The 25,195-nt window shown below is 35.7% G+C and overlaps 4 protein-coding genes across 4 annotated transcripts; all 4 read right to left on the bottom strand.

The window, feature by feature from the left end:
* Positions 1-1,847: 1,847 nt before the first annotated feature.
* On the bottom strand, positions 1,848-4,286 carry LOC143452976 (baculoviral IAP repeat-containing protein 2-like). The gene is made up of 7 exons (XM_076954131.1): positions 4,152-4,286; positions 3,927-4,059; positions 3,721-3,833; positions 3,054-3,504; positions 2,631-2,765; positions 2,342-2,521; positions 1,848-2,184 (listed from the first exon to the last, which is right to left on the bottom strand). The coding sequence occupies exons 1-7, from the start codon at positions 4,258-4,260 to the stop codon at positions 1,848-1,850; spliced, it is 1,458 nt and encodes a 485-aa protein (XP_076810246.1). The 5' UTR covers positions 4,261-4,286.
* Positions 4,287-13,057: 8,771 nt separating this feature from the next.
* Positions 13,058-15,617, bottom strand: LOC143453102 (baculoviral IAP repeat-containing protein 7-like). Its single transcript, XM_076954250.1, has 8 exons — positions 15,474-15,617; positions 15,168-15,300; positions 14,965-15,077; positions 14,408-14,854; positions 14,171-14,270; positions 13,923-14,057; positions 13,616-13,786; positions 13,058-13,443 (listed from the first exon to the last, which is right to left on the bottom strand). The coding sequence occupies exons 1-8, from the start codon at positions 15,580-15,582 to the stop codon at positions 13,107-13,109; spliced, it is 1,545 nt and encodes a 514-aa protein (XP_076810365.1). The 5' UTR covers positions 15,583-15,617; the 3' UTR covers positions 13,058-13,106.
* Positions 15,618-16,940: 1,323 nt separating this feature from the next.
* Positions 16,941-19,273, bottom strand: LOC143453103 (uncharacterized). Its single transcript, XM_076954251.1, has 4 exons — positions 19,187-19,273; positions 18,101-18,220; positions 17,712-17,828; positions 16,941-17,303 (listed from the first exon to the last, which is right to left on the bottom strand). The coding sequence occupies exons 1-4, from the start codon at positions 19,206-19,208 to the stop codon at positions 17,062-17,064; spliced, it is 501 nt and encodes a 166-aa protein (XP_076810366.1). The 5' UTR covers positions 19,209-19,273; the 3' UTR covers positions 16,941-17,061.
* A 2,119-nt stretch (positions 19,274-21,392) lies between these two features.
* On the bottom strand, positions 21,393-24,584 carry LOC143453101 (baculoviral IAP repeat-containing protein 7-like). Its single transcript, XM_076954249.1, has 8 exons — positions 24,409-24,584; positions 24,151-24,283; positions 23,948-24,060; positions 23,231-23,674; positions 23,049-23,148; positions 22,822-22,959; positions 22,545-22,715; positions 21,393-22,445 (listed from the first exon to the last, which is right to left on the bottom strand). Exons 1-8 carry the CDS (start codon positions 24,515-24,517, stop codon positions 22,109-22,111), a joined length of 1,545 nt encoding a protein of 514 aa, XP_076810364.1. The 5' UTR covers positions 24,518-24,584; the 3' UTR covers positions 21,393-22,108.
* Positions 24,585-25,195: the final 611 nt, after the last annotated feature.

Genomic DNA, 25,195 nt, shown 5'->3' with positions numbered 1-25,195 from the left:
AAAATATTTAATTTTAGTCGCTCAATTCAGTTTAAAATACGACGCAAAATGTTCTGGCATCGGTTACATTTGTTATATGAATTACAGGCAAGTAAAGAAATGTCCAAATTGTATGATAGTTTCATACGAAGATATAACTAATTGTGATGTAACAACGTAGATCATCATGACTAATTGTGATGCAACGAAGATGTAACAAAGTGTATTGAAAAACCAATCACCTTTGTATTTTATTTTTTTGATGTCGTGTCGTTGATTAGGGTGATTGATTGATTGATTGATTGATGATGATAATTCATTGCAGAATATATTTGCCGTAGTTGTGAAAGACGCTGATGGTAAGCTGACTAACATCAGGTAATGTGAAGATTCTGCAGTGGCCTTTGGAGAGATAGAGAACATGGCGGTAACATACAATGGGGGTAACGAATGTTTTCATATCTGTCAGAAACTTTGAGAGTTTGGGATAGTTTGGACATTGGAGTTATACTAAACAAAATGAAAAATTTATTAAAAAATATTAGTTAGAATATTTATTAAGCTATAGAAGTTAGATTAATCCGGGGTTGGGGTTAAGATCGGGATCTATGTTGTCAACAGTTGTTGTTATGACAGACAATGTCCATTATCGTTATTGTTAATTATCGCTTTTGTCCCGTACCAGCAGTGTTGATTACTGCTACTGTCCATTATCGTCATTTTATAGCTTACACTTATATATCTGGCCTGGTTGTTGAGTCCGTCTTTTTCTTCGTTGTAATGGGAGTGTACTAGCTGGACTTACTCATATTTGTTTTTATATGAAGTAAATTATCTAATATAATCAATCAATCAATCTGTACTGTAATGAAGAGTATTGATTTACTTGCACAAATAATAAAGAGCATTTTTCTTTCATTCAATCACGTAACCTCTTACTGTATCTGTTGTGTCACCACAATACTAATGCACAACAATCGTGTACTTTGTGGCAAAAGCAATGCAATTGTAACCGGAATTGAACTTCTCCTAATTTCAGCCAGGTTCTCTGCCGCAATAACGGTGAACCGCGCCACCAACTCAACTTTCAAGCAAAATCCATATGTTTTTATTCTTATCACCGCAGTACGCGAGCAAAACCAAATTAGAAACTGAAGCCCATCTGCGCTAACGACAAAACTCTAATATAAAGCGAGGTGCATACAAGTCTACATTAAACACGCACGGCTAAGCAATTACAAAAAATTTATAAAAATAAAATTATAAAGATTAAACGCATAGACGTAAATTGACTAAGATAGTGACGTAAGAACGATAAAAATGTTATGTATCAAAAAGGTGTTGGCGGTGAACAAAACATATCTGACTAAATATTTTAACACAGTCAATTTTATCATTTAAAATTATAAAGACCGTGAATTGATTACTTACTATAGAAAAAAACGACCAAAGTTGTTGGCAACTGTAAGAGAAGTATTGGAAAATGATATTTGTAAACAATACAATAAGAACCATTGAGTTCGGGTTTAAATGAAATGCAACAGAGTGTATAGGTATAGCCAGAATATATGCAGAAAGTAAAGGAGGTAGTAATACAATACGTGATTTTTAAAAGAAATATAATTTCGAAAAGCATATAGTATTATTTACTTAATAAAAAAACTCTTCAGATAATAAATAAATACTGCAACTTAAATTAAAGATTGCAATAAATTAAAAAATAAACAATTAACAATTTTTCTAACAATAATACGGTTAAATTTCTAACAATATTTTACTTCATATTAAATTATCATCATCAATCCTAAACTAAAATATGTGGAATTAATAACATGTTTTATTTCTTTTATGAAATTTTTTTTAAGTTTTCAAACAATAAAAGATCGAAATTTCTCACGAACAATTGAACGGCAAATAGGACAAGTTTCGAGATTTTCAGCGCAAGCAACACAACAAGCAATATGTCCGCAGGGAATGAGCACAACGCTCGCTTGTTCCTTGCCACACTTCTTGCACAATCTCTCTTGCTCCAAACGACGAATCTCTTGAAGTCCGGATACTGTTGTAAGACTGCTGGCGGATGTTGCAGGAGTGATGGATGAGCTGGACGAAGACGTTGTATGATGTTGCGCATTTGTCTCTGCCAAGATTCCTTCCAACAAGTCTTCCAAGCTGAGAAAACCTCTGTCGGTTCTTTCGTATTTTCTAAAGAAATATGCAAATATATTTTAAATACAGTATAAAAATATTAATAGATCAACATTATTTTTCAAAGTCCTCTACATCAGCACATTTACTTATTTCAAATAAATTCTTTAAGCTTTCTTAGCCTTAAGGAACATTCTTCGGAAAGATAACTTACTTGTTTAATGCGGCTCTGATCATGTTATCTTCAAATCCCATCAACTTTGCTTCTGTCACCAACTGTGATGAAGACATCTCTTCATCAATTCTTCGCATCCTCATTCGTTCTTCCTCTCTTGGATCAATCATTTGCGGAGCTGAGTTGGAAGTGAATTGATGACTACGCATCCTGTTAAACCTTTAAAGAATAATTTGTTTAAAAACTTTACTAAATGGTATAGGCCTATACATTGATCGGGAATTTTTGAAAACGTTTTCATATGTCATTCAAGTCTTATTTTACAAACCTTGGTCCGGACACAACAGCTCTGGGTGACGTAATATGTGCCGGATTTCTCATGATGGGTCTCCTTAAATTTGGAAAACGCGATGAAATTCTGTGAACGTAATCAACTCCTCTTTGTTGCAGAATAAACTCGCATCTGCAAGTTCAAACGATGCATTTCTAAATTTCAACAGACAAAGTATGTTACAAAAATTCTTGTGTTTTTAGAATCGAATCGAAATTTAGATAATAACTTCTTTTACGTTGGAAACCACTTCGCGTGCTCTTCCCATGGATCGTCTTCTCTTTACCAATTCTGTAATCCTCCGTTGCAATACCAACACTTCACTCGATCTCTTACACTTGAATTAAAGGAATGGTAATTAAACTGTTAATGTTAATGATAATAATTTTTTTAGTTTATTTCAAATTTAACCATACTTACTTACCCAAGTAATACATTCCTGCGTTTGCAATTTGTCTTGGAGTTGCCCGAATTCTATGAACAGGCCACGATGAGGAGTGATCCAGGAATGTCTGAACACGAGATTCCTCGCTCCTCATGTGGGGATTCACCGGATTTAAGCAGGAAAATAAGTTTGTATTGCTCTGTGAAGTTATGAAATTCCTATGGTCGGCTTCGTTGGCCCGACTTGTAGAAATAGCATAAGATGTCGATGTGGAGTCTGAGGAAGTTGCTGATGTTGTTGTTTGTTGTATTGAAGCAACAGTTAAATTTGTTGGTGCAGCAGTGAATGAGCTGATGACAGTAGTTATGATGCTTTCTAGTGGATTTCGATTCAATTGTCTTTCTTGTCTAGTGGAAGTTTCACTTGAACTTGTGGCGTTTCGATTGCTGGTGAGAGACGTAACTCCAAGATGACGATACATGCAATCTGGATAAATAATTGTGTGTTTCAATCTGAGAACAGTTGAAATAAAAATATGAACACAATCTTAATACGTTGTTTGTATATAACATGGTTTCAAACCGTTATATTGGAGCAATTTGTAATACTAGTCTTTGTACTCATCAAAGAATGTGCGCATAGTTTGAAAATACTTTTCGGTTAAAATACTCTGTATAAATCAATTAGTTTTGCTTATTATACCGATTGAAACGTTTCTTTCATCTCTTCCTAATTTCAAGTCACAATTAGTTTTATGCCATCCCTGTGACGTAGGGTCATCTTCTTTCTTCCACTCTTCAACGCACTGACCACAACTGTAATCGAAAATGTCACAAATTATCTAATTAACTTAAACCTGTGTTTCAGCAAGTTAAATTTTTTATGAAGCTTCATGATCTGACATTTACCTGAAACACTTCACTCGATCTTTGTAACCAGTAAAGTAAAACCCGTTTGAAGCCAACTTTCGTTCATCGACTTGAACGTTGCACGGAAAGTTTTTAAAGGTTGCAAGTCTGTAAGTTTCCCGCTCTGGGTCTCCTGAAAATAAAACTTTACGTTTTTAGAGCATTTTTCACATGACGTTCTTTGTATTTCAGCCAGACTATTGGCATTGCTGGCTAAAATCTAACCTGGTAAAATATAAACACTTCTTTGACCAGGCGGATCCCTTGTGGTATTAACCATCCTTCCATCGCAAACAACATTTTTAAGGCAACCGACTGATTTTGGAAAATTCATCTTAAAATACAATCTTTGTATTTTATGCTTATGTGTACTACATGCTTGCTAGACTTCACGCTGTCGAAATGGAGGCTTATAATACGACTTTTTGCAGTTTTAATTAAGGGACTTTTTTCTTTTTTTGATACCTTACGCAGCGTTGTGCAATATTTTTCGAACATATCACCTTTATCAAAATTGTACGCAAGAAAACAACTTGCTGTAGGATAACCAAAGAGGCGTTGTTATCTAAATGCATGCATATACGTAATAGTCTATGCTACTTTATTCAAAACTAAAATTAAAACAACTTCATACAAAAAGCGCGTAATACTGTATATTGTAGTTTCTGGCTTAGACATAAAATATTGGGAACCGTAACGTACATGAATATGTTTTATGGATTCTCACAAGAGTTGCGTAATGTGTGATCAAGTAACCTATTGTTTGCTGTTGTTGTTGAATACGTGTTAGGATGATAGTGCATCGTTGAAAGTATGCTCGTACGCACTTCTTTCTTTTTTAACCAACCGCCTCTCTTTTCTTAGGGAAGAGAAAAAAGCAAAAGAAATGTGAGAAGCCAAGTCAGTTTCGACCCAAATAAACAGGATGGATAAGGAGCGTTAATATGTTTAAACAACAACTGATTTAATTGGCAGTGGTTGAAGGTGGAAATACCGCCGTTGTAACGAATCTTAAAATTTGCGAGATGCAATCTCCAGAACTGGTTCGAATTTATCAACTGCTTGTTTGTGGTAAATTTAGAAGTCGGTCACTGTGTTGGCTATGTTACATATACGTGATTGTATACAAGTACAGCAAAGCGCTCGTCAGTTCTAAGATCATCCTAGAAGGCGACAGGGAGTTTTTCTTGATTGCTCATTGTCACTGATCAATTACTTTTAAAGCATTTAACTGCTACTTCCACATTGGAAACATTGGGAGGATTCGTCGCCATCAGTTGGTAAAATCTTGCGAGACTCTAGTTTATTCATTGATTATATCTCGAGTTGACCATTGAAACGCTCTGGTCCATGGTTCACTTCACTACGTGTTCACCTGATGGCAACGTGCTTGAAATATTACGATACTGCTGATTTATTCCTTGAAAAATCGCAAGCGCGTAAACTCTATCTCACGTGCTTGGCAGAGGCGGATCGATTCTTCTCTTTTCTCCATTGGGTAACTCTTGTAATCAGCTATAATAATTAGAAAAACTTGAATATTGCCATATATGATATTGAACCAATCGTTTTGTGTCTATAGATAACAGAATTTTGATTGACAGCGATTTTGTGCAGGGAGCCCACTCAAATTGAAAATGGCGGTAAGCCGGAGGCGAACAAGTCTGGCGTCCATATCGGCGTCAACTTGCCGCTTTAGCCGCCAACGCACATATTTTGTTTTCAATAAAAATGTTTGTTTGTGATGTTTGGTTGATTTGTTAGTTTTGTTATGCAATTATGATGTAGTTTTCGAGCAATCCCCGTACAACTAGAAAGCACACAAGAAAGCAAGGTTCAATAATTCACGATAACGTTGTATAAAGCAAACAATATGTTTGGAAATTTTTCAAACAGGCACGATATGAAAAAAAATTTTAGAACTTTGAAGAACTCAATCAAACCTTATTGCTAAACGCTGAAATGAAAAACGCTTATGAAATTATGGAATGATTTTGCATACACGTAAATCAAGGTTTTATTTAACCTTTTCCAATTAAAAATTTATCTTTAAAAACGCTATCACTATACCAACCAATAAAGAACTTGAAGTAAATATAAGTGTCTTACTTTTTCTTAGAATAGTATTGGTTTGTGAAGGTTTAATTGTGAGCAAATAGTAAACTGTGTTATTAAAATGAAATGTACGTTCAAATTGTACAAACAAAACACAGACCCTGTAGCGATAAGGCACTTGTGGTTTAGCCTTTGAGGAAAGTATACAGTAAAGCTCCAAACAAACTTCAAATATTTACGTTGCAAATATACTGCCACGTGATCAATAGTCCATACTTAGTTAACATATGCCATTTAAACAGTGCAATTAAAAAGTCCACTACAGTGAAGACAACAAAGTTATTATAAATCAATTATCCGGGCGAAAAGTCATTGAATTTTTTGTTTGTATGAAAAAAGGCATAATTTGACAAAATAAATTTTTTATTTGCTAACGAAAGTCTGTATAACTCGGATTTCTTCGAGAAAGTTCATGAAGTTTTTCGTCATGGTCTGGTAGCTTCAAGTTCATCTGGACTTTTCTGTACGTTCACAAATGGTAATTTTCTTCCGCTAGGAAGCCCTCCTCAAATGCCTTCGGAGTCTTTATCGCTACGATTTTGCCGTCAGCGTAACATTCAATGACGTCATATATGACGTTGTTGCTGTTTTCGAAAAATCGTCGCGATCCATTTGGAGTGAACCTTGCATCTCTGTCGTCCCAAGCTCGAGGTTTCTTAAAGAAAGTGATGCTCCCATCTTCAACTTGGTATTTCTTGACAACATAGCTGACGTTGTCTGCACGTTCGTCATAAACCTCGAGTAACCTTATCTGCAGAGGTTTGCCACGTGACATCTTTGCTACTGGTTGACGTGAGGTTTGCCACGTGACTACTTTGTTGACTTGAAAAAATGATCCAAAATCAACTCGCAATGAAGTCAATGGTGTTCTTTTCTCTCCCCCAGGTTTTCTGTTGTGTGGGCAACGAATGTAGTCAAAATTTCACGAAACTTGATTTTTGATGTATCCTTAAAAATTACAACAAAATAATCCTGAGAAAAAATTCAATTTCTGTTGCTCATCTACTCTCATATACAGGCACTTCCACATTTGTTCTCTTTTATAAACTGTTAATAGAAAAGTAACAGTTTAATATCCTATAGCCTACTAAATGCATGTAACGCGTTTTGCTTACAATCAATAAATTGCTCCTTTGATTGTCATAACAGCCATTTAAAGTTAAAACGTTTAAAACAAAACCTCGACCTAGCGCTATACAATGAGAAAATGTGTCTCATGCAACTCTGGTTGAACTGGACAAGTGCCAATTGTGTGTTCCCGTTGCATCGATTGATCAAAAAAAACTACGAGCGACGCGGTGTAAGTTTCTACTGACGAGCGACTACAAAAAAGTTGCACGTTCGTCATAAACACTGTAATATTCTACTCCAATAACTTATTTGGTTTACCTTGCTTAGTAAATCTTTGCACTGTACAGTGAATAGGTCAATTCTTTCTTTGGACATTGTCGCTAACAAGCGCCGTCAGTCGTTCAAAACGCTTAGGTATTAGTTTTGCAGTTAACTGAAGCCTACAGTGCAAACAGACCCTCGTTTATTTTCAAACGTTTGTAGCAAAAAGCTTTACATGTCCCGTGTCAATGGCAAGCTTTCCAGCTGAAAAGGGCGAAAAAAACATGAAACAAATTAAAAAGAAAAAAGTTTGCAGTTTGTTGGTTATGTTGAACCATCCGCACATCCGTGGTGGGATTATTGGTGATTCTCCTACGACCCTAAATCTTTTCTTTTCTCAAGCGGCGAAGCTGCCACCTGTAAGGCGTCACAGGCGTGTGCCGCTATTCTGCCGCTTTTGGTGCATTTTAGGTATTATATGACGTAATAAAGCATATACTGTAGTACATTCTATTTTAAAACATTGTAAAAACGACCCTTGTGTTTCTATTTCTAAGCAAATATTTGTTCAAGAAAGCAAACTTGGGTAAGTGTAAGAACAATTATCACAATATTGAAGCAACCTTGGTATGCGCTATATGTAGTCAAAACGTTCAAGTATTAAAACATCCAGGAAATACGCATTTGTCTACAATACAAACTTTCTCAAATCTTCTTTTAAATTCTAATTTATTTCTTGCCACACGTTTCTCTTCAAATCAAATTTTCTGTTTTACCAGTGCTACTGTAATTCTACGATTATACAAACGATTGTTTACTGGTTGAAGTTCAGCTGCATTTCACATGTTACTTGGTTGCAATAGACACCACAACCTCAAATAACAGCTAAATGTTAAAATAAGAAGTTTAACTGTAACAAAATTTTCCATCAACTCACTATATAGTTTGAATTATTCCCGGTTTGCTCTAAAAACGCCAGTAAAGTTTATGATTTAAATATAACGTGTAAAAAACGTTCTTTTATATTGCCAATTTGTCACAATGTCACAATTTGAAACATACCTAACGCTATCATTTACAAGGTCATGCAAAGTTGTTTTTCAACTGTTAAGATCTACGTGGACTTTTCTTATTTTCACTTCGTAAAATATTGCAAAGTTTTGACATAATTACGTTATTTCCTCTTTAGCCTGTATATTCTTTAAGTATAGCTTAATACCTGGCAAATGAATTGGACTTTTGCCTAATTTCTGGATAAAACAAGTTGATGTAGAAATATACACCTATATATATATATACTGGATTTGGATATATATAGATATATATACCTGACTGGACAAAGTTTACACCGAGAAAAGCTTTCTAAGAACTGATGCTGATGCGACCTTACATTATGACGAATAATACAACCGGCCTGAATGGACGTTACATTTAGTAATAATGCTTTTTATAGACTATTGCTACGTCACAGTACCGAGCGACCGAGCGTGATCGGACAAAGTACATACCGAGAGAAGATTTTTTACGACTGATGCGACGTCAAATAGTGTGCTCGCAAATAATGTAACCGAGCCTGATTGGACAAAATAAAAAACGTGAGAAGCTTTGTTAGGACTGAAGTGACGTTACATACCGTACTCGCGATTAACTTAAGCGACCTATATATACCTTTCTTTCATGTGGAAGAGGTCTTATATACGTTATTGTGGAAGGTTCGATAAAATACCTCGATACTTCAATAAAAAGGCAGGATATGTTTTCACCGGATGACCTTTTTATTAAAACGGAGAGAAATTTTAAGAAATGCGCCGTCCATTCAGGCAGGTTGTATTAAACCTGTGCATTTGAATATAATTTTTGAACAATACAACGACTCATAACTTTACACGCAAGTTCAAAACCTATTTGCTTCTATAATCCGCCTCAAAAGCAGCGTTGCCTGTATGGCTAAGCCGTGGTATACTGTGCGTGCCGGTCGTACAGTTTACCGCAAAGTCATGCGCCCCTTGATTATCTTTTTTTTGGTGGTAATTACGATACCATTTTCAAAGCGGCACGCGATAGATTATCGCGTATTTTTAAAAAGATTTTTCCGACATTACATGTCAATAAAAGCCTTTTACCTGTGTAAATTCGGGATTCTCTTACTAGGGTTTGTAAGGCTCCTGCGGTGTGTTAGATCACCTCTGCGTTAATATTTCTTTTCTGGCACGGAAAATAGAGATTTCCTGAAGCGAATTTATCACAAGTATCATATCGCGTGACTATCCTTGCTGATGATTCATGCAAAACTGTTGTTGTTCTAAAGCATAGGTCCCTAGCTGGGGCGGGTAAACCCTTGCTGGTGCGTGATTCTACCCCAGGAGTTTGTGGGACATTTCTGAAAGTAAAAAACAGATTATTTCTAAATGTCTTCATTTCTTTTCGTTCGTCGTATGTTCTGATTTGTGGTTTCTTATCTGTTTATCGCGACTAAAACCGTTGCTGTATTAAGTGGTATGAAAGGAACAGACTACATTGTTGTAAAACAATGACCATAATTAACAACAGAATAAAACAAATTTTCTAGAAATAAAGTATGTTTAGTCTTCTAGAAGTACATACTGGCCTTCGATTATATCTTTTGAACTCATACATGCAAAGACACAAAACTTTACACACAAGCTTCAAACCTATTTAAATTTATAATTCGCCAAATAAACAGCACCGCCTAAGCCGTGGTACACTGTGCACGCTTGTTATTAACCATAAAATTAAGCCTCCTTTCATATTGGCATTTTTTCCGGCAAGAAATACGAGATCGATCCCAAAGCGAGTTAATCACATCGCGTGACAACGACAAGGTTTAAAGTGAGGGGGCAAGTCCAACAACAAGTTGGCCACAGATCAAAGAGTAGTTGTCAATCAGTATACTGGAGTAAGGCCTTGTATTAATTATTATGCAATAGTTGAGCAGTTATTGCCATAAAAAGTTGGAAGAAATGCAAATTCATCGCTTAGGTAAGAGATAGATGGCAGTTTTTATTACGTCACAAGAAATAATGCCATAGCAGTGACTCATGTATTTGGATCAAGTATGAATAAAATGTTTCGAGTAAACATAAGTTGCGTTAAACGTTTTTTGAATGAAAGGTAACAAACGCTAATATTTTAAACATGGAATGTCAGGGGATAAGCGTTGTATAGTATAGTATATACAATTATACATATAATACACTTTAACTCTTTGTTTTTCGGCACTTGTTAATCTTTCAATTTGTCCGCATTGCGTAGGTTTTGCGGTCTAGCGCCATCCTTTGTTATGAGATATCAGCGGAAATATGCTTTCGACATATAGATTTATCCTCGTCTTGGTAGTTGGTATACTGTAAAAGTTGGTGAAACGGAAACTAATTTTTTTGTTATTCGTTTTAATCTGTTAAGTTGTTGACGCTGACCATGATAAAAAAGCGTGTTACGACGAAAAGAACTAAGTTTTAATTCGCCGCCACCATTTTCGCCTCCGGATTATGTTTTGTGTCACTGACGCTATTTGGCGCTCTGTTGTATTGTACTGTTTATTTTTTGCCATTAACTGCTGTGCGGAGCGAAAGTTACAACGCTAAGCGTTATAGTTTAGGCAAAATAAACACATGCTTACGAACATTTAACGGAAAACGTGGTAAAACTTTAGGGCTTAGAACATGCAAGATAGCAACAACTCAGTTAATTGTGTTATAATGTGGTTAGCATGACCACCAACCTAAGTTTCTAAGGCTAAACGAAGCCTCTAAGCTGTCTGCTAAGTCGTTTTATGCCTCTTCCATGCTCGGTCGGAATTTTACGAGACGTGTTTGGCTTTATTTTAAAAGATATGTTTCTGTGGTTTGGTTATGTCAAAATATCTCAAACAGCATAATAGATCGATAGTTATCTTAGTCTTAATCTTTTTCTGGGAAGTTTCGATGTAGTTTTATGTATGAAATTTACCGGTTAAATTGTTTCTTTTTTTGAAAACGAATCTATAGGTCTATACAGTGTATCAATGGAATGTTTATAATGATGGAATGCCGAAGTTTTTAATTTCAGAATTATACAGCAGCACATATACGACTTTAAGGTGAACATTTTGATTTGAAAGTAATCCTGTATAACGAAAAGCACTTTGCAAGACACGTTTTTGGAAATGGAATTAGCTCGACGCAACCGTATATTTAAGATTAGGCCACTAATATTTTCAGGTCAGTATGTACGAATTGTGTTCGCTTTAGCTTTCGCTTTCTTGATGTAATGAATTAGTTTTGTTTGGCGGCGAATAGTTTTGTTTGCGGCGAATAATGATAGACGGTGGCGAATCCAGTTGCCTTGTCAGCCACTTTGCCGCTTTAGCCGCCGCGCAGGCCGCGGCAAAGACACCGCGAGTTAACCTATTCGCCGCCGGTTTGCCGCTTTAGCCGCCGCGCTCGTCGCGGCAAAGACAGTGTACCATAGATGGCCTCCAGTGAGATGTGGATGTGAGTGAGGTGTCAAGCAACTCACACGTTTACTATGGTCTCTCATACAGACTGGTCAAACGTGTGAGCTTGACGACACCAACTTAGTTGACACCAAATGTACTTCAACAGAGGAAGGTAACAGTTGGAAAAAAATTTTAGTTAAAAATTCCTTCAACATTTTAAAGCAAAAGTTGAAATTAAAACAAGATTTAGTTCGTTGAAGTAAAACAATTCAAACGAGGTAAAATAAACATTTTGCAACCACCACGAACCTTTAATTCAAACTTTTAAATTATTTGCAATATAAAATATGTTATGATTTAAGCAAATATCAGAGTTTGTTAGTACAGTTGTCAGTTACAGTGTGTCAGTTTTAAGATATCCAAATTTTTGATGAAGTATGCTTAGTTATACTGTAATTTGGGTACAGCATTGTCCGCATGTCATCTTAACAGGCTTAGCTGCTCAGCAGTCACAAACCCAGAAAAAAAAGCAGGAAAAAAATCACCGAAAGGGAAATTCCCGAAACGGTTTTCACCGCCAACTATCTTTGAATCAGTGTCTCTTTATTTTATACGTGTATACTGAGTCTCAGTGCGCACAGGGCAGGCTTACGGAAATAGCCATAACAACCGGCACATATCCGCACATACCTTCATACAGCTACCGGGCACACGCAGAAAACAAGCAGGGAATTCAAAAAATTTGATGTATTGAGATAGATGGGAATAAAAAAAGTATATATTTCAAAACGTTTAAACTATTGTACGATAAGTACAGCATGTAGCCAAATAAAGTTATAAATACTAAATTTGTAACTTTTATTTGCCGATACGCTTAATATAATATGCTTAATACATTTAATACATTCAAAACGCAACAAAGCTATTATAGATAATCTCATAAACACAGGCAATAAAATAACCAATGACTTAAACAAAAACTTTTTACTTAGAACTTTAAACTTAAACTTTTTACTAGAAAATGAAAAGTTATTGCAATTAGCAGTACATGCAACAAATCTAGACCAAATGAAACAAACCGGACGATTGCAAAAAATATAAAAAATTAACAACATTTAAAATAATAAATTTTTTACGTTGCTAGTGGAGCAATAAATCAAAAGATTTTTTTTTAAATTTTGGATAATTTTAGGCTTATTTATAGTTGCTTTAAATAACATTGTGTTTTTGCAAACATTGAAAATAAGTTAGTAAATGTTTTCTTTGTTTCACAATTTCTATTTCTCAGGCAACGTTCAAACAATAAAAGATCGAAATTTCTCACGAACACTTGAACTACAAATTGGACAAGTTTCGAGATTTTCAGCGCAAGCAACACAACAAGCAATATGTCCGCAGGGAATGAGCACAACGCTCGCTTGTTCCTTGCAACACTTCTTGCACAACCTCTCTTGCTCCAAACGACGGATCTCTCGAAGTCCGGATGTTGTCGCTAGACTGCTGGCGGATGTTGCAGGAGTGATGGATGAGCTAGGTAAAGGTGACGTAATCCGTTGCTCATTTGTCTCTGAGAGGATTTTTTCCAACAAGTCTTCCAAGTTGGGAAACCCCCTTCCAGTTCTTTCGTACTTTCTGAAAATACAGTATATGCAAATGTATCTTCAATAAAATAATGGCAAACATATTTTCCATCTAATAATAAAAAAGTGTTAAGATACTTATTAATAGCATAAATGCTAAACAGCGGAAAGTTCATTTATGTTTTCTTTTTAAAGTTGTAAAGTCTTTACGAAAGATAACTTACTTGTTTAAAGCGGCTCTGATCATGTTATCTTCAAATCCCATCAACTTTGCTTCTGTTACCAACTGTGATGAAGACATCTCCTCATCAATTCTTTGCATCCTCAATCTTCTCTCCTCACTTGGATCGATGATTGGCGGAGCTGAGGTGGAAGCCAGTCGTTCACTGCACATCCTGTTAAACAACTGGTAGATTAAATAGATAATTGACAAATTTAATTGCACGCTAAAATGAAAAGTAATTAGGCTTACTGATCGAGATAACGTTAACACTTATATTTTGCAATTAAGTTATGTTTAATTTTACACACCTTGGTCCGGACTCAACCGCCCTCAATGACGTAATATTTGCCGGATTTCTGATGTGTGGTCTTCTCAAACTTGGAAAACGCGATGAAATTCCGTGAACGTACTCAACTCCTCTTTGTTGCAGAATAAACTCGCATCTATTAAATTAAAAGATGTGTGTATTTTAAATTGCAGTCGACAAAGTATGTTCAAATAAATTCTGATAATTTTCTAAGAATTCAATCAAAATTTATATGACAATTTTAATTACGTTGGAAACCACTTCGCGTGTTCTTCCCACGGATCGTCATTTTTTTCCCAATTCTGTAATCCTCCGTTGCAATACCAACACTTCACTCGATCTCTTACACCTGAATTATAGGAATGGAAATTTTATTAAGCAAAACTTTTGCTTGCCTGACTTTATGGAAAATCGCAAGCAGCAACATTATGTAACACTGTAACTCGTACTCAGGCCTTTGTAGCATCACTATATGCGTTTACTTACCCAAGTAATACATTCCTGCGTTTGCAATTTGTCTTGGAGTTGCCCGAATCCTATGAGCAGGCCACGATGAGGAGTGATCCAGGAATGTCTGAACGCGAGATTCCTCGCTCCTCATGTGGGGATTCACCGGGTTTAAGCAAGAAAACAAATTTCTTTTGCTCTGTGAAGTTATAATATTTCTGTGGTCGGCTTCGCTGACCATTGTTGTAGAAACAGCATAAGATGTCGATGTGGAGTCTGAGGAAGTTGTAGCTGATAGTGATACGGCAGCAATTGTATGGTTTGCTGAATTTGACGTAGATAAGTTCATGTTATTGCTGTTAATGGATTCTCTTATCCTCATTTGTGTTGATGTTTGTTGTGCTGTAATATCAAGATTTTCAATAGAACCAGCGATGTTTTGGTTATTCGCGACTGACATAAGTCCAAGGCGATGGTACATCAAATCTAGATATAAAAATAATAATTGCTCAAACCGTACATAGGGTCAATAGCAGATATATTTGTGGTAGATATTTTCAAACAATTTAAGGCAAAGAGAAAGCTTAAAAATTTACTGATTGGGATGTTTCTTTCATCTTTTCCTAATCTAAAGTCACAATTAGTTTTATGCCATCTCAAAGACGTAGGGTCATCTTCTTTCTTCCACTCTTCAACGCACTGACCACAACTGTAAGTTAAAATAAAATACTTCCGATAAACTGCGTCCTGTTTCAGCTAAGTCAATGTAATTAAGAGACGTTTGATGTTTAATTGTTACCTGAAACACTTTACACGATCTAAGTAACCAGTGAAGTAAAATCCGTTTGAAGCCAACTTACACACATCGACTTGAACGTTGCTCGGAAAGTTTTTGAAGGTTGCAAGTCTATATGTTTCCCGCTCTGGGTCTCCTGAAACATAATCAAAACAATATCTTTGCCTTGCATTTGACATATTAATTTCAAACACTTGTGACTGTCGACCTGATTAAAATAGCTCTTTTCAATTTCCAATTCGCTGTGACTGTGGTAGTATAACTATCAGTGAGTGGCTATCAGTAGTAACTATGAGTAAGCCCTTTTACCTGGTAAAATATAAACACTTCTTTGACCAGGCGGGTCCCTTGTCGTATTAACCATCCTTCCATCGCAAACAACATTTTCAAGGCGACCAACTGAGTTTGTGGAATTCATTGCAAATTAATGTTAGTTACTTTATTCTTAAAACGTACTTGTACACTTCGCTGTATTCTGTCGAAATGAAAGATGACCTTATGCATGGAAGGTTTTATAACATTTTTTCGCCATGGGGACTTTTTCATGAATTTACGTAATGTTGTGCAATATCTCAAGTATGAGTAAGCTATGTTTATAGTTAAGCAACAGAAAATATGCAGCCATAATTCAAATTACGCTTTGATATTCATATACACCAAAGTATTATAGACAACAATTTTCTGCGATGTTACTCTAATGAAATTCAAATTTAAGTAACGTGGTTGCGTGGTTATAAAAGAGGTACAGAAATTTCTTGTTACGTAACTTTACTCCAGTGAACGGGCAATAGTTGCGTAATGTTGTCATTCACTTTTTATTTGAAAGCATGTTACGTAATACGTAACGTATTGGTTTTTGATCAGAAAGAGACGCACCGGTTCTCTTTTAACTGTTTTCGTTCTTGAAAGAGAAAAAAGAAAGCAACTTAAAACCGAGACGTCGAGTCTCTTCCGATACAAAAGAACGTGCTTTGGCGCGTGAAGTATGCTGAGTCAAGATTTCAGAAGGCGACCATTACACCTTAAGTAGGCCATGCAACCTGTTGTAAAAGATAGGCGATTAGGTTGGAAGAAAGGCTATTTAAGATGCGCATTTTGACAATTTAAGTTTTTATTGGAGTTAGACTTAAATTAAAATGTAGATTTAAGTAAGATTTAGGTTACTGTGTTATAACATTTAAGCAAGGTCAACTGGAAACTGTGAAAAATATCTTCGAACGCATGATTTTATCCGGTGAAATAGTGGCAGCAAAGATTTTAACATGTTATACAACTATCATCAAAATAAAAGCATACCCAAACAGAGATTTATTAATGCTTAAAATCAATATTAATAATATTACATTAATGCTTCATACGCACCCGAATTTCAATGCCAGCATATGATTTTATTCAAAGTCGTTTTAGTTTAATTCTTAACTTGGTAATTCAATAAATTAGGTATAATTCCTACGCTGACTTTATTTCTGCATTGTTCAGGATACACTTTGATATATTCTATACTTCGTCATCTCTGCCTCGTCAACTTTAATTGTGTAAACACAGCGTTATGTGGATGTGTCGTGTTTTGTAACTTTTTTTTTTTTTAAACAATTTCAGTCTCAATTTGCTCTTTGTACTGTAACAGTGTTTGTTTCCACGCACACGTCTGGAACCAAACATCATTTATACACGTGAAATAGCGCACGCTCGGCTTTGTACGCTTTCAGCACGTGCATCACGCTATAAACGGCGAGAGCGTATTACACAAAGGTACTCAAGAGAAAATATGTACAGACTAAGTTTACTGCTTCGTCAAAACGTCGCAGTTATGTTATTCTAAGCCTTGTTTGTATTCTGTTATTTAAGCCGTTGTGGGCAGTTTCGACAACATTTCAATGGTCAAAATATCATTGTCTTAAGAATTTTTCTCTTCCTTCACGCTGCACTGTTCTTGTAAGAGTGACGCAATAATGGCGTCAGGGTCTTCGATGACATCTTCATTTGAATGAGTGTCGTCATCACTCGGACGGCGGGAAAAATTTTCCTCCATGGTCGCAAATTTTATCCCGGAGAAGACATCCTCTATCGGTTCGTTCTGGTCCAACCGGGACATTCTACGTTGGTAAGCTCGGTGTGTTGGTGGCGGTGTGACAGCCACTGTTATCCAAGCACAAATGTACAGTTGTAAGCAATAATAACATTTGATATGAAATAATATGTACATAGTACTGTAGTACGTGAAAATGATCGAGGAGCATAGTGAGATGTACGTATACCAGTGTGCTGAAGGGATAATGTAAAAGCGGAAAAAATTGTTTTTTCATTCAAGCTATGCAAGGTTTAGCTTTCTTGGCCGAAATATTTCACTATATATAGCTTGCAGTTGGTGGTGATTCTCATTTGACTCTTAAACCAGTTCAGGTTTGGAATTTAATATGCTAAGCTTTGTACTAATTCTGAACTTGTTATAAAAAATTTAAAGTAAGTAAAACGCGTATATAATTTTTTTTTTTTTAGTTAGCTGAGAAACAGTTGTCACAGACAGCCCAGGCCATAAAAACGTACCGAACTTGTTTTTAGTTGATCCGGTAGGTGATGCTGAAGATTGTGCCTTTTTGTTTTTCTGGGACAAGAAAAAAGGTATTCTTAATAATCCTTTCACCCTCCGACGTCGCTTCTGGTCTAAACGGAAATAATTGTTAAGAAATATGCGGATAAAGACCATGGAATGTTTTAATGTAAACTTTTAGATAACGCGGGTTGCTTCTTTAAGGTACGGACAACAAGAAATAGATCGTATATAGTCAAATCAATAGCAAAATTGTTCATTTTAATTTTTTGTAGAGTATGGTCGCATTTTGAAATGATTAAAACTGTTCAATCACCGAACTCCCGCTCAAAGTAACCAAGCATGAACTGGTGAAAATATACGTACAGTCGGTATCCAGACTTACTTCCTTCTCCGAGAATGTTGGTTTGTGACGTCACCGAGGTGGAGTGAAGAGCATCATGTCTCTCATGTGAAGCCATCGGTATGCACGGACCAAAAGAGGTCTTTATCCGTTCAACTTCACCTGGAATAATACAAAACCTCTTTTTTTAAACACAAACTCGGTTTCAAATCTTTTGAATAAAAATTTTAAAGCGTGCGTAGAAAATACGATGTTGTTATTTGAGTTTCCTGTTCACGTTTTTTGGTTCGTCTTATTTTGGGCACGTTATAGCATACCAGAAACAAGGCGTTATAGTATATTTTGGTAATTTTTTTTTATTCTCAGGCTATTGGAATTTAGCCATTATAAGAGCTCTTCTCGTTTTTCGTGAAGCATATAGAAAGCAAAACAAATATGCCGGTTGGTGACCATTTAAATATATTCTACGTCTAATCTAAATCGAAAAAAAATTCTACCTTTAAAGCTTATTTTACAACTATAGTTATTGAGACAAAGTGTTGGACAATACTCTAAAATATCAAAATTTAGCATTCGTAATAGCTGGTGTAATGTGTAGTAATAATGTAATGATAATGTGTAATGATGTAATAATGACCTGATACAATTATCACTAGTTGAGTTATTTTGCTTATTTAATTATGCATGGTTTGTATTAATTACGATAGTTGCACAAGTTACAATACAGCTTTACATTTTATTGTTTAATGAGTTGCCTACATGAAAGTTACACAAACACTGAATTAGTTACTGCAGCTACAAGTTTGTTTATAAAATGTACACTTCTCACGACAGCTATATACGTATTAGCAACTTTAGTTGCATTTTGGTATTTAGAATATTCCCTAGGTGGATAACACCGTAATATAGAGCATGATGACACCCTGTAAATGAGCTTATTGATATTATTCACATATTGTCATTAAGTAATTAATAAATAGCTCCTATAGTGGATATGGAGTGAATGATTAGAGATGTTTGCATTATGTTGATCAAACAAAGGTCTCGATCTGATATGGCCCTGTACAAGGTGACAGGAGTTTTTATGGGGTAAGATCGTATTCGCAATATCGATCGAATATTGATTACCTGATTTATTTGACAATGTCATCGGATCAATCTTGCCTACGTTCGTCTGGACTTAAATAACCTGTAGAGCACCCTATTTGGTGTCTTGAAAAAGAGAAAACAAACAAAATAAAAATAACTGCAAAATAGTCTTTTTTTAGTCCAGTTGCACCTTATACTCTTTTTTCCACAAATTTGATGACTTTGTTTTTAACGTCTGTTTTATGTCGCCAATACATTAGTCAACATTGCCAGTACATTAGCCAAAGGTGAAATGAACCTCAACGGAATAATCTGACCACACAAAAGGTCGCCAAATTCCAAAATTGACTGTTATTGTGATATTTTAGAATAAAGAGCTTGACTTAATATTGGAAATATAGCATTAAATAAAATTGGCTAAACTACAAGGATGCTATTCTTATTGTCTGGATAAATTACGTTTAGATATAGGGTTGAGATAGATTCAGATTTCTAAAAATTTAAAAAAAAAATAAATATCTTTATCGACAAGTATTCGAAATAAATTGGCTGTTGACCTAATCCGGAATAAATAAATTTGTATCCATTTCTCGTCACAAGTGCCTTTAATCGACTATATTGTTACGCCCGAATGAAACAACGTCTTAACCAGCCATGTCCTGTCTTACCTATAAGTTTTTAATCTATTCGAGGACGCAATTTACTTTTAATAAGTTAATAAAAGATGATGTCTTTGGAAAAAATACAAATTATTAATAAAAAAAATTATATACAGATTATATCTGTTTCGAAAATATTTACTAAGAACTCAGAAAAGTTATAAAGTCTGTCTTGCATCAGCCTACAAATATCCATGCCTCACCGCAATAAAAATTCTACCATGCAACAGGCAAGTGTGCCGTATTATATGTAGAATGGCTTTTTATAATTAGGCTTTATTAACACCCAAAATAACACGTCAACACAGAAATGAGGGCACATGGGGCCACCCTTGGTATTCTTACACAAGCACATCCTCGTAATTAGCAATAATTCCTTATTGTTATAAGCTTGTCATTAGCCCGACAATTGCCTAATTTTCGTCTACTTTTGTTTGTTATGTGCTTTTCGAGGTCAGCGGTTTTCCATTGGGAGTTGGTGAGTTGTTTTTTAGTTTTCAATGTATCCATGTCCAAGATTTACAGTATGTTCACAATTTTAATCTAACAATATGTGTATTGAAAGTAAAGCATTTACAGTAGGATTTACGTTACGTTTGCAATGTTGATGTTGTAAACATGATTTTGTCACAAGCACTTTATGAAGCTGCCTGATGTAAGTTCAAACAACAACATACGGTCATATCTCACACCTTTATATGAATGTTGGACAGTTCAGGTTTAAGTTATTTGAACACTCAAGGAGAAGCTAATCGATATTTGGTTGTAGGCCTCCTGCGTATATAGATGGTCTAATAACCCTTCATTACACCCTGTGTATAAATAGTTGTATATATAAATTTACATCATCAAATAGCATGTTTGTTTGTCATCTCAGCCTGTCACACGTAGCAAGAATTGAAATTAAAACCAAGTGCAGTTTCTAGTTATCTGTGGAAACTCCAAGATATCCAATGAAATCAATCAACCAAATGAAGCTAAGCGAATTTTAGCCAACTGGATAGACAAAACTGTGGAATGATGACTGAATGAACTGCAGTGAAAAGTTTACCTTAAAACGTTGCACTTAGCATATTGTTGTCAAACTCGTAGCCATGGTAAAGGTTTTACGAAGGCAAATATGTCAAGTAGGCCCACGTCTTCGGTTATTTAACATAATTATGTTGCTCAATGTGGCTTAATAGCGCTAAAAATCTTTTGTGCCTGAATTCCAGAAAGTTGTTCGATGTAGCTACCGCTTAGGCTTTCATGATCATTTTCGCAGTTGGTGGTTGAAGCTTTTATCTTAAATGTTAAGTGTCAACGTCATTGTGGCATATTTATAATAGATACGACGACCCCGTGCTTCTATAGCTCATGAGTCATCCACCATTGCAATGTCATCATTGCTGTGGTTAATGCATGTGTAACCGGACGTCATGTGTAATGTACTCACTCACAAAGCGAAACGGGCGACAAGCACACACTATAGTTTTAGATCTTATACTATAACATTCCCATTTTATAAAGTTTGTTACAGAGATACAACCTTGACAGCCTGTTGCGCATGACTGTAGTGCATGCATGCGGCCCGTACAAATAGATTTTTTAATTTTATTGGTCGGGCTTTATTTGCACGAGGCAAAGAAAGCTTCGAGTGAAGCACATGAGATGATTCTATCTCCCGACGAGCCACAGAAAGAATAGTTTTATCGCGCCGACGCCCAGCGTGTCGGACAATGGAAGACAGAAAGAAGGAATATTTAGACAAAATTCTTGCAAACCAGAAGTAATGGCAGATCACTTTTGCTATGGAAAGATATCTAAGGAACGAGGAAGGGAAAGCGAATTATTATCGGAGCTTAATAAAACTCTAAAGTCTACTTTTTCAAGTAAAATCAACAGTCCATCACTATGAGGCAGAATATATTTCTATGAAAATTAAAAGTTGAATCGAGTTATAGATACTGTTTAAATATATGTGAAATAAATATAAAACATAAATAAAATATAAAGCACATGTACCAGACGCTTTACAAAATATGTCGAATTTTGAAACACAACACCACAACAAAATTAATTATCTACATTCAACGTAAACAAACACTAAAAACGCTGAAAGCAGTGACAAGGGTTGTTCAAATTAACAGTAAATACTTGCGACATGTACTGCAGTGACAATAGTTTTGGCGCCGTAAAATCAGCCAAATTATCATGATTAATTAATTTTTTAATTTTTTGTCAGTCGGAGAAACAGAAAGCCTGCAAATTTTGACCAATGTACGTTGTTGAAACAAATAAATGTTTGATACTTTGAAAAAATTCAGACCATAAAAGATCGAAATTTCTCACGAACACTTGAACGACAAATAGGACAAGTTTCGAGATTTTCAGCACAAGCAACACAACAAGCAATATGTCCGCAGGGAATGAGCACAACGCTCGCTTGTTCCTTGCCACACTTCTTGCACAACCTCTCTTGCTCCAAACGACGGATCTCTCGAAGTCCGGATGTGGTCGTTAGACTGCTGGCGGATGTTGCAGGAGTAATGGATGAGCTAGGTAACGATTGTATATGATGTTGATCATTTAACTCTCCCAGAAGTCCTTCCAACAAAGTTTCAAAATTGAGAAAAGTTTCGTCTGCGGTTTCATATTTTCTAAAGTGATATAAATAAAAATAACTTATTAATTGCCCTATGCATTATCATTTTTTGTATATCATAATGGTATAGATTGTATAACGGTATAATCCATACTTCTTTAAAGCTTCTCTGATCACTCTGTCTTCAAACCCCATCAATTGTGCTTGTTTCACCAACTCTGATGAAGACATCTCCTCATTAATTCTTCGCATCCTCAATCTTCCTTCTTCTCTTGGATCAAGGATTCGTGGAGTTAAGTTGGAGGCTAATTGATTTCGAGGAGTTCTAATAAGAAATTAAGAAAGTATATTTATATAAATAGTAAACTTTGCAAGTAATGAGTATTGCAATTAACTTGTTTTATATTTTATATTTCTTATATTTTATAAACCTTGACCCGGACTCGACCGCTCGGAGTGACGCAATATTTGCTGGATGTCCAATTATTTTTGGTCTCCTTAAATTTGGAAAACGCGATGCAATTTGGTGGACAAAGTTAACGCCTTTTTGTTGCAGAAGAAATTCGCATCTAAAAAATTACTCCAGTCAATATGTATTAAAAAATTTGGTTGATTAACGAGCTCTGATGCCAACAAAAACAAGTTTAATTTTACTGACGTTGGAAACCATTTTGCGTGATCTTCCCATGGATCGTCATCTTTTTCCCAATTTTGTAATCCTCCGTTGCAATACCAACACTTCACTCGATCTCTTACACCTGAATGATGGAATTCGCAATCATAAACATATTTGCTTGCTAATTTTTGCCGTTTATTTAAAATTTAACCATATTCACTTACCCAAGTAATACATTCCAGCTTTTGCAATTTGTCTTGGAGTTGCCCGAATCCTATGAGCAGGCCACGATGAGGAGTGATCCAGGAATGTCTGAACACGAGATTCCTCGCTCCTCATGTGGGGATTCACCGGATTTAAGCAAGGAAACAAATTTCTTTTTCTTTGTAATGTTATAGAATTTCTATGGTCGGCTTCGTTGGCCCGACTTGTAGAAATAGCATAAGATGTCGATGTGGAGTCTGAGGAAATTGCAGCTGATTGTTGTGATGAAGCCGACGTGATGTTTGATGATGACGAAGCATGCAAAGTAAACTCATGGTTCATGTTTTCCCCAAGTAATGTATGACGTAATGCTTGTCTTTCTTGCACGTGGGTATTTCCAGTGGAACATGTGACCTCTGTATTACCGGCGACTGATGTAATTCCAATGCGACCATACAAGGAATCTGCAATAGATAGAAGCTTTAATACTTCTGACTGATATTTTTACCATGAATACTGTAGAATGCATGCTCTTTATAATATAATTACAGTATGTCTCTAATCCGAGTTGCTTCGATTGCATGCTTAAGAGTATTTTATGAGTTACAGCAGGTTATGAATTCAGTAGGATTGGGCTTATCATACGAAAATGCGGGTAAGTTTAATAAATGATATTCTTTGAACTATATAGTCTGCTGTAATGTTGCCAGTTTATTAAGCCTACAGTGTTCACTTACCGATTGAAACGTTTGTGTCATCTCTTCCCAATATGAAGTCACAATTAGTTTTATGCCATCTCTGTGACGTAGGATCATCTTCATATTTCCACTCTTCAACGCACTGGCCACAGCTGTAAGTATAAAAGGGCAAAGTTTAATAAATTGCAGTTTGTTTCAGCATATCTACTTCAATTAAGAAAACCGTAGGGTTTAAGGTTGACCTGAAACACTTCACTCGATCTTTGTAACCAGTAAAGTAAAACCCGTTTGAAGCCAACTTTCGTACATCGACTTGAACGTTGCTCGGAAAGTTTTTGAAGGTTGCAAGTCTGTAAGTTTCCCGCTGTGGCTCGCCTGAAAAAATATTAAAACCGTTGCTTATTTTACAATTTCTCACATAAACTCCAATTCGCTGTGGCCGAGGTGGTGTAACCATCAGTGAGTGGCTATCAGTAGTAACTATGAGTGAGCCATTTTACCTGGTAAAATATAAACACTTCTTTGACCAGGCGGGTCCCTTGTCGTATTAACCATCCTTCCATCGCAAACAACATTTTCAAAGTAAGCAAACGACTCACAAAAATGCATCTTTTGTGATCTATGTCTTCCGGTCTCAATGCGTAGACTTCGTTCTATCTCTGTGATGAAGAAATGAAATGAACTTTGTACGAAATGAACCTTTTGAAGCACGAGACGTTTTTCGTGACGCATACAATTACGTAATGTGTTGCAACACTCTAACATATATGCCAGCGCAAGCCAGCAACTTTATAAAGCAATCAAAATTAAACAGTGTCTCCTTATAAGGCGTTGCTAGTATACATTATACAACAGGCAGTTTCTAATCTACATTATATAAAACAGTATGAATTTTTTATTTAAAGTTAAAAATTAAAGCCCAAATTTGGCTTTAAATTATCAGTGTAGACATAGCTTACACAATAGTTGTGCTGTCAGTGTCACAAAGAGTTGCGTAACACAATACGCTTTACGCAGTGTCTAATAGACTCTAATAATAACTAAATTTGTGAATACGTGGGTTTAATACTTCAGTGCTATGGTTCCTTTTTTTTCAAGCTCTCTCATTCCTCGTCGGGAAAAAAGCAAAAATGTGAGAGCTTAATCATATTTCCACTGTTTTAAATGCGCGCGCTTTGACAAAAGAACCATATCGTAAATAATTGCTACAAGAGTACAAGACGGTGCCTGTCATAAAATTACCGATACCGAAAAATACCGATTTCAAAGCGTAAGCATTTTATAGGT

The sequence above is a fragment of the Clavelina lepadiformis genome, chromosome 4 (assembly GCF_947623445.1).
Source record: "Clavelina lepadiformis chromosome 4, kaClaLepa1.1, whole genome shotgun sequence".
NCBI lineage: Eukaryota > Metazoa > Chordata > Ascidiacea > Aplousobranchia > Clavelinidae > Clavelina > Clavelina lepadiformis.
Note: the sequence above shows the minus strand (reverse complement) of the source record. Positions and strands in the feature narration are given on the sequence as shown.

Bases quoted from the DNA above. Each gene is read 5' to 3' on its own strand.
- LOC143453102 (XM_076954250.1), bottom strand. From the start codon at position 15,582: ATGAATTCCACAAACTCAGTTGGTCGCCTTGAAAATGTTGTTTGCGAT. The intron at 14,855-14,964 runs GTAAATTTTTAA...TTTTATATCTAG, and splicing joins TGAAAGAAACATCCCAATCA to ATTTGATGTACCATCGCCTT. The intron at 14,058-14,170 runs GTAATTAAAATT...TTAATTTAATAG, and splicing joins CACGCGAAGTGGTTTCCAAC to ATGCGAGTTTATTCTGCAAC.
- LOC143453101 (XM_076954249.1), bottom strand. From the start codon at position 24,517: ATGCATTTTTGTGAGTCGTTTGCTTACTTTGAAAATGTTGTTTGCGAT. The intron at 24,061-24,150 runs GTCAACCTTAAA...TTATACTTACAG, and splicing joins GATCGAGTGAAGTGTTTCAG to CTGTGGCCAGTGCGTTGAAG. The intron at 23,149-23,230 runs GTAAGTGAATAT...TCCATCATTCAG, and splicing joins AGCTGGAATGTATTACTTGG to GTGTAAGAGATCGAGTGAAG.
- LOC143452976 (XM_076954131.1), bottom strand. From the start codon at position 4,260: ATGAATTTTCCAAAATCAGTCGGTTGCCTTAAAAATGTTGTTTGCGAT. The intron at 3,834-3,926 runs GTAAATGTCAGA...TTTCGATTACAG, and splicing joins GATCGAGTGAAGTGTTTCAG to TTGTGGTCAGTGCGTTGAAG. The intron at 3,505-3,720 runs GTATAATAAGCA...TTATTTATCCAG, and splicing joins TGAAAGAAACGTTTCAATCG to ATTGCATGTATCGTCATCTT.
- LOC143453103 (XM_076954251.1), bottom strand. From the start codon at position 19,208: ATGACATTGTCAAATAAATCAG. The intron at 18,221-19,186 runs GTAATCAATATT...GTATTATTCCAG, and splicing joins GACATTGTCAAATAAATCAG to GTGAAGTTGAACGGATAAAG. The intron at 17,829-18,100 runs GTAAGTCTGGAT...ATTTCCGTTTAG, and splicing joins CAACATTCTCGGAGAAGGAA to ACCAGAAGCGACGTCGGAGG.